The sequence below is a fragment of the Lynx canadensis genome, chromosome D1 (assembly GCF_007474595.2).
Source record: "Lynx canadensis isolate LIC74 chromosome D1, mLynCan4.pri.v2, whole genome shotgun sequence".
In the NCBI taxonomy this organism is placed as follows: domain Eukaryota; kingdom Metazoa; phylum Chordata; class Mammalia; order Carnivora; family Felidae; genus Lynx; species Lynx canadensis.
In genome coordinates, this window is record NC_044312.2 from 62,288,743 (window position 1) to 62,299,300 (window position 10,558).

At 42.2% G+C, this 10,558-nt stretch overlaps 1 protein-coding gene across 1 annotated transcript; it reads left to right on the plus strand.

The window, feature by feature from the left end:
• The first annotated feature begins 3,821 nt into the window (after window positions 1–3,821).
• On the plus strand, window positions 3,822–4,826 carry LOC115525514 (olfactory receptor 52B6). The gene has a single exon (XM_030332738.1). The coding sequence runs from the start codon at window positions 3,846–3,848 to the stop codon at window positions 4,824–4,826; it is 981 nt and encodes a 326-aa protein (XP_030188598.1). The 5' UTR covers window positions 3,822–3,845.
• The last annotated feature ends 5,732 nt before the right edge of the window (window positions 4,827–10,558 follow it).

A 10,558-nucleotide genomic window follows, 5' to 3' on the forward strand; every position in this document is an offset into this window, starting at 1 on the left:
AGGGCAAGAGAACGGGGCATACAAGCAGCGGAGGGTCTGAAAACAGGAGCTGCTGGAGAGAAAACTTAAAGCGGGGCTTTTGGGGATGCTACCCAGTTTGGGGGTGCAGGAACATCAAGGGTGCCTGAACTGGAGTGAAAACACAAGTCCCATGGATTAGCGATAGGGAGGTGCTGTCAACAAAGGCTGCCTTGGAGGCTGACTATCTAGGAGGAGAACCGGACCTGGAGAAGCAAAGTTTGCATAGGGGGCCAATGTGACCCATGGAGGTGGGAGCAGGTGGCGGAGGATGCACGTGGTTAGTCACGTGGGAAGCATGAGTGCAAAAGGCACAGGACAAGAAGAGGGTGTGAGAACAGAGGATCTGTGATTACAAACCCATGATTTTTATGGCATAAGTGTGTGTCCCTGACAGTGTGAACTTATATGGCTGTGTGGGTAGAAACCTACCTATTCTCTCATTTTTGTTAGCATTCACTACATGTCAACTCTATCCCAGACACCAGTGGATAAGACACAGCCCCAACCCTGAAGGAGCTTCACAATATATTAGGGCTGAAAATACTTCAATGTGATAAGTGGAGAGAGAGGTAATTGCAGGGGAACATAGGTGCACAGAGGAAGCGCATAGCCCAGCCTTGAGGGATGAAGAAAGTCTTCCTGAATGAGAAATATAAACTGGGTGAATAAAAGTGAGGAAGGAGGTAGAGGAAGCAAAATGTAAACTCAGAGGCATGCATTTGATCCAGTATTAGAAGAGCAAGTGGGCAAGTTATTTGTGAGAATCATTCAGGCAGAAGGAAATTAGTATCTGTAATCAAGTAAGTACCATGCTCAAAATTATCTGTAGGAAACATAACTTATGCATGGAGTCTGGCTTAGAGACTGGAAGGACTGCAGACTAGTTGGGGCGAGGACATGGGTAAGTGGGTCTGAAGCCTGGAAAACAATATGGATGGCAGATATAGATTTGGGAAGTACTAACATAGGTGGGCTAAATGAAGCTAAGGCAGTGGACCAGATTAGCCAGGGGAAATGGGCAGTAAGGAGAGGTTAGAGACACCTGATAGCAAATACCTGATAGCAAATCCTTCTGGGACAGAATCACCCTTAATATTGACTGGAAAGGAAGATCAGGAGACTGGAAAAGCACCAGGGGAGGGTAGAGACGTCAAAGCCCAAAGAGATGTGTATGGAAGGAATGACTTTGAATATTTATTTTTGAGAGACAGAGAGAGACAGAGCATGAGTATGGGAGGGACAGAGAGAAAGGGAAACACAGGATCCGAAGCAGGCTCCAGGTTCTGAGCTGTCAGCACAGAGCCCAACTTGGGGCTCGAACTCATGAACTGCTGCGTCTTATTCACTGGTGTCTGGGATAGAGTTGATATGTAGTGAATGCTAACAAAAATGAGAGAATAGGAAGGTTTCCACTCACACTCACACCTGAGCCAAAGTCAGACGCTTAACCAATTGAGCCACCCAGGCACCCCTGGAAGGACTGACTTTGGAAAAAAGGAAGAAAGACACAACAGTAAGTAGTGGGACAGATTAGTAGAATAAGATATTTTTATGACAGCTGTTGTTATTTTTTGTTTGTTTTCAAGGTTATAAAGATTTGAATGTTTATAAATGCAAAAGATCTAAGAAGGACGATCCAAGAATTTAGGAGAAACTGAAGATATAGAAGAGAGGGGATAAATTGGCAGAACAAAGTCCCTGAGGAGGTAGGAAAGAGGGGATTCAGAGGATAGATGGGGAAATTATTCTTTTAGACATACATACACACTTACACGCATATGCACATATGTATATATGCACATGTACAAGTATACAGGGGTGTGTATTTATCCATCTGGTTTTAAAAATAATTTAAGACCACACACACAAAAAGTAACTATGGGAGGTGATGGATAATAAGTTAATTAACTTGATTGTGGCAATAATTTGACAATGCACACTTTGAATATATACAATTTTTACTTGCCTATTATTCAAATAAGTTAAAACTTAAAAAACAAACTATAGATTTATTTTGAGAAAGCTGATGTCTTAACAATCATTTGGGTCCTCTGACTTGTATACATGGTGTACATCTCCATCTTTTTATGTTGTAAAAAATCTCAGCAGTGGTTTGCAGCTCTCAGTGTAAGGGCTTTGCAAACTTCAGTTACATTTTTTTTTAAGTATGTGGTTTGTTAACATACATTTTGTATGCTTTTATGTTTATATTGTAATGGAACTTTTAAAATTTAATTTTCCAGTTGTTTGCTGCCAGCATAGAAAGTCACAATTGATTTATATTATCTCTAAATAAATCAGTAAAATAACTTGAAGGGGCTTTTTTTATACCTAAGTGAAGTAAAACGTATTCCAGCTCTAACAAAGGAATCGTTGAAGCACAGGAAAAACAGTCACACCGCTTTCTCTAAAACTGGAGGAAATGAAAGGAGAATGGGTGCAGAGATAAGTCTGTAAGAGTGGAATAATGATATGAGGAGTTGGCTCCCGACAAAGTTGAGGTCTGGGTTATACAGGAGAAAAGTTCAGTTGATAGAAGAATAGGAATTTGGGCAGTGGTAAAAGTTGTACGTTCGTTGTGAGAACGTTGGAGAGGGCTGAGGGGTCAAGTGGCTTAATTCGTAGTACCGACTGCATGGTCCTGTCATTTTCTCCACATCCTGACCATGTGAGCTGAGGATCACACTGGTTAGATGTAGCAGAAGTCTAAGCATTTCCAGGGAGAATGCTGCAAAACCAGTCGGAACTGAGAAGCTATTGATCCCGGAAGATGGGATGGGCATCTGGACCAGACACGGAGGAAAGGGAAAAAGTCTTGTATCAGTGGCTCAGAAACTTTAGCATGAGTCAGAGTCACCTGGTGGCCTCGCTAAAAAGTAGATTGCTGCCTCGAAGCCCAGGTTCTGACTCATGAGATTTGTGGTAGGGTTCAAGAATCTGCAAGTTCCCTGATGATGCTGGTGATGCTGATCAGAGGACCTCACCTTCTGAAGCATCACACCACACCTTCCTTCTTGTTGCTGGTGACTGCATCACACTTCAGAGCCCGATGGGTGATTAAGGAGGCACCACACAGTTTAATAAGGCTTCCAAAGACAAAATCTCATGTGATATGCCAATAGGACAACAATCATGCTCATTTAAAAGATCAGAAAATTGTTTCTTAGAAACGACAGTGAAGTGTCCGAAATTACACAGTGTAATTGACAGAGCAGATCTCTGACCCAAGATTTTTTTTGTTTTTTTGCACATAATGTCTAGTGTTCTTTCTAAATGCCACAGCTGCCTTCACCGCCTCCATACTTGTCAGAGCATCAGTGATGGGGGAAAGAGATAGTGTCTGCAGTGCCCACAGCCCCCAATCCTACTCTTCCACACAGTCTGCTAAGAAGAGGTAACTGTTGCTTGGTGTCGGACTGTGGCCCTTCTGTGCAGAGCCTGAGCTTTTGCAGAGTTCATTACAGTTCACTTACCTGGAGAGATTATAGAGATTGTTTTGATGTTCTAGCTATTCCTGTTCTTTTCAGAACCTGTGACACTGTACTGAGTCTGGCAAGGTTTTCGAGCCCCACAAAGCTCTTAGAACTATGTCGAAAACCTCTGAATAAGAACACAGAGTCTTTCTGTGGGCAAGGTCTATAACCGTGCACATCGTGCAGAGCCCGTGTGTAATTGTCTACAGAGAATATGCCTGTGCCGACCCCATAGTGGTTGTAGGACCTTGTGGTTGTTTGCAAGAGTTTGCAACTGTTCACTCTGCTAGTGTGTACAAAGTCTGAAGTTATGTTTCCCCTCTGACACAGGCGAGGGCTCTGAAGAAAATCATGGCCCTTTCATCTGCCAGGAGCACGACTGCCGTGAACGACTCTGACACTCGCACGACAGGCTGCCTCCTCACTGGCATCCCTGGGCTGGAGCACCTGCACATCTGGCTCTCCATCCCCTTCTGCGCCATGTATGTAGCCGCCCTGGCAGGCAACGGCATTTTAATTTGTATCATCCTCTCGCAGCCAAGCCTGCACGAGCCCATGTACATATTCCTGTCCATGCTGGCCAGTGCAGATATCTTGCTCTCCACTTCCACGATGCCCAAAACACTGGCCAACTTCTGGCTAGGTTCCAGCCACATTTCCTTTGATGGCTGCCTCACCCAAATGTTCTTCATCCACTTCCTCTTTGTGGCCGACTCTGCAGTCCTGCTGGCCATGGCCTTTGACCGCTTTGTGGCCATCTGCTCCCCTCTGCGATATACCACAGTCCTCACGAGCACCGTCATTGGGAAGATCGTCGCTGCCACCCTGACCCGCAGCCTCATCATCATGTTTCCATCCATCTTTCTTCTCAAGCGCCTGCGCTATTGCCGGATCAACATCATTGCACACACTTTTTGTGAGCACATGGGCATCGCCCGTCTGTCTTGTTCTGATATCTCCATCAATGTCTGGTACGGGTTGGCAGCTGCCCTACTCTCCACAGGCCTGGACATCATCCTTATCACTGTTTCCTACATTCGTATCCTACGAGCTGTCTTCCGCCTCCCTTCTCGAAATGCCCGGTCCAAGGCCCTGAGCACATGTGGCTCCCACGTCTGTGTCATCCTACTCTTCTACATCCCTGCCCTTTTCTCTGTCTTTGCCTACAGGTTCGGTGGGAGACGCATCCCACGCTATGTCCATATCCTCCTGGCCAACCTCTATGTGGTCATCCCGCCTATGCTCAATCCCATTATTTATGGAGCAAGGACCAAGCAGATTTGGGAAGGGGCTAAACAGATGTTTTCACATCTTGCCAAGGAATCTAAATAAGTGTTCTCAACTTGACCTTAACTTAATCCCTTTCTGTATCTATTAATTGATCCTATGTTCACCCTAACCTCGTCTCTATGTCTTCCAGTTATCTCCATGCAATTATCATCTATGTCCCAATTAATTCACATACATGCTCTACTCAAACCCACCTTTGATTTCTTTTCTTAGAAATCTACAGTAACAGCCACCCCACCTTCATCTACCTATTATTCAATATCTTCTGGTCCTCCACCATCTCAGGAAAAATTGATTAGGGTAAGGGTGATAAGTTATTTGGAGTTTCCCATCCAAACAGGACTTTTCTCAGTATCCACTTGCATTTTCTCCTTAATGTGTGTGTGAGAGATATGTATTATATATTCCATAATATATATTTTATAATACATACAATATGTATAAATATATGTTATATATATATATAGTATAAAAGTGCTTGGTATATAATAAATGCTTGACAAATGATAGCTTTATTTGTATTCTTGCTTTAATTATTATTAATTAATAGCTCATTCAACTCAATTAATAGCTCATTATCTCATAATTAATAAAAAGTTGTCCCGAGACCCAAGCAGATTGCATAATCATACATGAATTTTATTTCTACATAGAGGAATAGGGAAGGGAAAACAAGATTTTAAAAAAAAATCTAATTTTTATAATAACTGAATTCAACCAAATATAATGTTTAAATATCAAAATTAAATGCCTTTAGAAATTGTTGTAGATGTTGCTTTAATTACACCTGCTCCAGGGGCACCTGGGTGGCTCAGTCAGTTAAACACACAACTCTTGATTTTGGCTCAGGTCATGATCTCAGGATTGTGGGATTGAGTCCTGCACAAGGCTCCACATGGAGACTGCTTGAATTCTCTCTCCTCCCATCCTCTCCCCCACTTGTGTGCATGCTCCCACGCTCTCTCTCTCTCTCTCTCTCTCTAAAATAAAAACAAAAATAAACAAGTACACCTACTACAAAACACATATACTTAATCACTGTTTTGCAGATACACTAAATTCATCTCCTCCTCAGATCCTGGTACCTGTTAATCTGTTGCCTGAAACATCCTCTTCCTATATCCTTTTTATTTTTTGAAAGAGAGAGAGAGACAGAGAGACAGAGACAGAGAGAGAGAGAGAGCACCTGTGCATGCACAAGTAGGGGAAAGGCATAGGGAGAGGGAGGGAGAGAATCTTCAGCAGGCTCCATGCTCAATGCAGAGCCCATGGGGCTTGATCCCATGACCATGAGATCATGACCTAAGGCCAAAACCAGCAGTCAAAGCTTAACCAACTGAGCACTCTGATGATCCACTCTCTTCTTAATCTTTACATTACTCTCCTTTCCTTCAGTTTTCTGTTTATATGTCTCTTCCACAGAGACATCACTATGATCTTCCAATAAAAAATGCCTTCCCCCCCCTTTTTTTTTCATGGCAAAAAAACAAAACGAAAACCAAAAAAATCACCATAAGGAAAGTCAAAAGCCAAAGTCAAACTGGGAAGAAGTATTTTCAAATTATATTACAGATGAATGGTTAATTTTTCCTAATACACAAGGAGCCCATAAAGTGTAGGGGGAAAAAATGATCAAGAGTCTGACGAAAGATGACAAAGTCAGTTGGAATATGCTTAACTATTAATAAGTGAAATGAAATTGAGGCTATAGCATAGTTACTATTCCTCACCTATCAGGTTGGCGATAATGAAAAGGATCAACATCATGTTGGGAAACAATTAAGAAAACAAGCTCTTTCATACATTACTCATGAATATAAAACACAACAGAATTTTTGTGGAATTTGGAAATACCTCAACCAAATTCTCATGCATTTCTCCTTTGATCCAGCAACCAAAAAGGAAATTGCTTTCCAGACTGACCTTCACAGATACAAAACAACATGTGCACAAGTTTAGTAATTATGGCAAGTACAATTGCCATAGTATTATACAAACTAATGTATTTGAAAAACTTGAATGAAGTCTGAATCCCTGAGCCCCAATGCCATACCCATATGCTTACTAGGAGTGGAAACTTCCCCAAGTTCCACAAAGGCTTTAAAGCCACTCAGACTTGAGTTAGAGAAAGTCACCATATTCAGTACATACCAGCCGTTTGTCATTAGGCAATATGGAACCTCTTTAAATTTCTTTTCCTTCTCTGTAAAAAAAGTAGCAACACCTACTGCAGAGTTGTTTTGATTATTTAAGAGATTAGCCTGACAAAGCAAAATAAATGGTGTTTTAACGGATATTTTGTTGCTACCAAATTTGTCACTATTATAAATTTTTTCATGTTTATTTTTTGAGTGGGGGGGAAGGTAGAGAGAGAAGGACAAAAGTTCCAAAGTGGGCTCTGTGCTGACAGAGCACCTGGGTGACTCAGTTGGTTAAGCGTCCAACTTCAGTTTAGGTCTTGAATTAAAAACTCTATATTTTTTAACATTTATTCATTTTTTGAGAGACAGAGAGAGACAGTGTGAGTGAGGGAAGGACAGAAAGAGAGACAGACAGACAGACAGACAGACAGAATCCAAAGCAGGCTTCAGGCTCTGAGCTGTCAGCACAGAGCCCAATGCGGGGCTCAAACTCAGGAATCGTGAGATCCTGACCTTACCCAAGGTCGGACACCTAACCAACTGAGCCACCTAGACACCCCTAGGTCTTGAAATATCAAGAATCATGATAAGAGAATTATGGAGGGGCAGAGACAGAGACAGAAACAAAGAGTCAGGAGCAAGACCAAGAAAGGAAAGAAAATATTCCAAGAAGTTGAGTTTTTCTGACAGCTGACTATAAGTCCCAGAATGTCCAGTGAAGAATTTCAAAATTTGGAGAGGGGTGGTATGTGGACTCAAAACTAGGGATATCCAGGGCCTTATGGAGATGAGAGTCTGAGCAATGACTTCGAATCATGAGCTTCTTGTATGTGACAAAACAGAGATAAAATGCATAGTGACATTGTTTGTGAAGGTCTCAAAGCAGTGAGTGGTGGTGAGCATCCTGAGGAGGGAGGTATGATGGAAAACTCATTGTTGTCTTTTTGGTGGGGGAAGGGCTCCTTCTCTGAAGTGGAGGGTCGCTCTCTTGATTCTGGGGCATCGCTCCAACATTCTACGCTCCTTTTGGACAAAATGGACTTCAGCTATTCTCCACAAGCCAGTGGAGTTCTCCCAGGCTCCTTTCTGTCTTAAATGCATAATGATGGACTCCGGGACTTCCTAGGTGCTTACAAAAATATTTGGATCCTGGGGCACCTGGGTGGCTCAGTCGGTTAAGCGTCCAACTTCGGCTCAGGTCATGATCTCCCAATTCGTGAGTTCGAGCCCCGCGTCGGGCTCTGTGCTGACAGCTCAGAGCCTGGAGCCTGTTTCCAATTCTGTGTCTCCCTCTCTCTCTCTGACCCTCCCCTGTTCATGCTCTGTCTCTCTCTGTCTCAAAAATAAATAAACGTTTAAAAAAATACTTGGATCCTAAAAACTACAGATGTATTGACTCTGTGATATGGGGGAAGGCTAAGCTGTAAAACCAAACTTAATCAATACTTAACTATTAACCATGCTGTTATGCTTCAGTTCGACTCTCCTAGTTAATTATTTTGAACATATGGGACGTGGGCATGTTTTTCTTTATTTTCTTTTTTATTTTTCTTATTTTAATATGAAATTTATTGTCAAATTGGTGTCCATACAACACCCAGTGCTCATCCCAACAGGTGGCCTCCTCAGTACCCATCACCCACCCTCCACTCCCTCCCACCCCCCATCAACCCTCAGATTGATCTAAGTTTTTAAGATGTTTTTCTTTGGGTTAAATCAGGAAGGAAGAATAAACATCCCTGAGGCCGAGGCCTCAATATCACCATCTACTGGCCTCTAGTAATATCCAAGCCCCTTGTATTTGCTGTTCAAGGTCCTATCACAGCTCTTCCTTGCTTGGGATACACATTCCTTCCTCTTTCAATTTTCTGATTGGTATTGCAACATTTCTGACAAAACCACAGACTGAGATCGACTGGATGTACTTTGAATTCCTCCCTATAGCAGGATTTCCTGCTCCTCCCATCCCTTCAAGACACTGCCCCATTCCATTCTTTTCTCTTTTACCCCTCCCCCATCCCCAGAACTTTCCCTAGCTTCTGGTCCCGATCTGTATATGCAAATATAGGTGGGTGAAGCCAGGTGTCCTTCAACCTTCCTACGGAGAGTTTCGCCTCTCTGTCAGACTTCAGCAGTGGACTGTGTCGAGTGGAGAATTGTAGAAATTTTGCAAGTTTACGGTGTGATCCAAGCTTGGTGACAGAGCGCAGAAAAGCTGACCTTGGGCCATGAAGTAGCTGTGCAAAGGCTATTGTCCAGCACACCCTGATACAGAAAACTAAATGGAATGGAAGAAGCAGGCTTGAAGCCCTGAATAAAGGCATGGAGCCACCAGAAAAGAAATATTGAAAGGCCCGTGGCCCACACTTCTCTTTCTTTTTCTGCTCCAAGAAATAAGTCCAGTTTCTTCCTTCCTTCCTTCCTTCCTTCCTTCCTTCCTTCCTTCCTTCCTTCCCTCCTTCCTTCCCTCCTTCCTTCCCTCCTTCCTTCCTCCCTTCCCTCCTCACTCCCTCCCTCCTTCCTACTTTCCTTCCTCTCTTGCTTCCTTCCTTCTTTTCTTTCTTCCAATATAAGTAAGAGCTTTACTGAAATATAATTCGCATACCACACAATTCATTTATTTGGAGTGTATAATTCAGTATCTCCTATTGTATTCATAAAACCATGCCACTGTCACCACAACCGATTTTAGAACATCCCCATTTCCCCTTCTCCCCCAACAAAACCAGTGTCCCTTTTTCTTCCATCCCACCTCCTGGCCCTAGGCAACCACTAAACTACTTTCTTTTTTTATAGATTTATCAATTCTGGACTTTTCACATACGGAATCATACAATATGTGATCCTTTCTATGGTTTCTTTCCCTTAGCAGACGGTTTCCAAAGTTCCTCCATGTTGTTGCATATATCAGTACTTCATGTCTTTTGATAGCTGAATACCATGCCATTGTATGAATATACTACATTTGTTTACCAATTTATAAATTAATGGGTGTTTGGGTTGTCTCAACTTTTTGGTTGTTATGAATAATGCTGCTATGAACATTCAGATACACGTGTTTGTGTGGAATTATGTTTTCATTATCTTAGGTATATACCTAAAAGAATTGCTGAGTCATTCGGTAGCTATATTTATCCTTTTGAGGAACTGTCAGGCTGCTTTCCAAGTGACCATGCCATATTACATTTCCTCTTGCAGTGTATGATGGTCCCAATTTCTTCACAGAATCGACAAAACTTGTTATTTGTCTTTTCAACTCTAGCCCTCTAAGTGGTGTGAAATGGTATCTTATCGTGGCTCTGAATTGTATGTCCCTAATGGCTAATGGTGGTAAGCCCTGTTTCTTATAAGTTCCCAGCTAGTTTTCATCTATACTCCTGGGAGTGGGACTACAATGTTAGAAAGATTAATGAATAAAATATGTTAAAGTGAATCCAATTCATTTAGGATAGTAGATGCCTTATACTTAGACTTATGTTCTAGTTTTCTGGGAGCCATGCTTCCATCCTCATCTCTTAAACAAGATTATAATCTCTTGCCCATTTTATTTCCCCGAGTTGTCATGAATGTTGAATAATGGCTTAAAAGTATTTGGTGATATTAAATGTATGATACAAACATGGAGGAAGAAAA

Excerpts from the sequence above, each read along its gene's own strand:
- LOC115525514 (XM_030332738.1), top strand. The coding sequence starts at position 3,846 with ATGGCCCTTTCATCTGCCAGGAGCACGACTGCCGTGAACGACTCTGAC.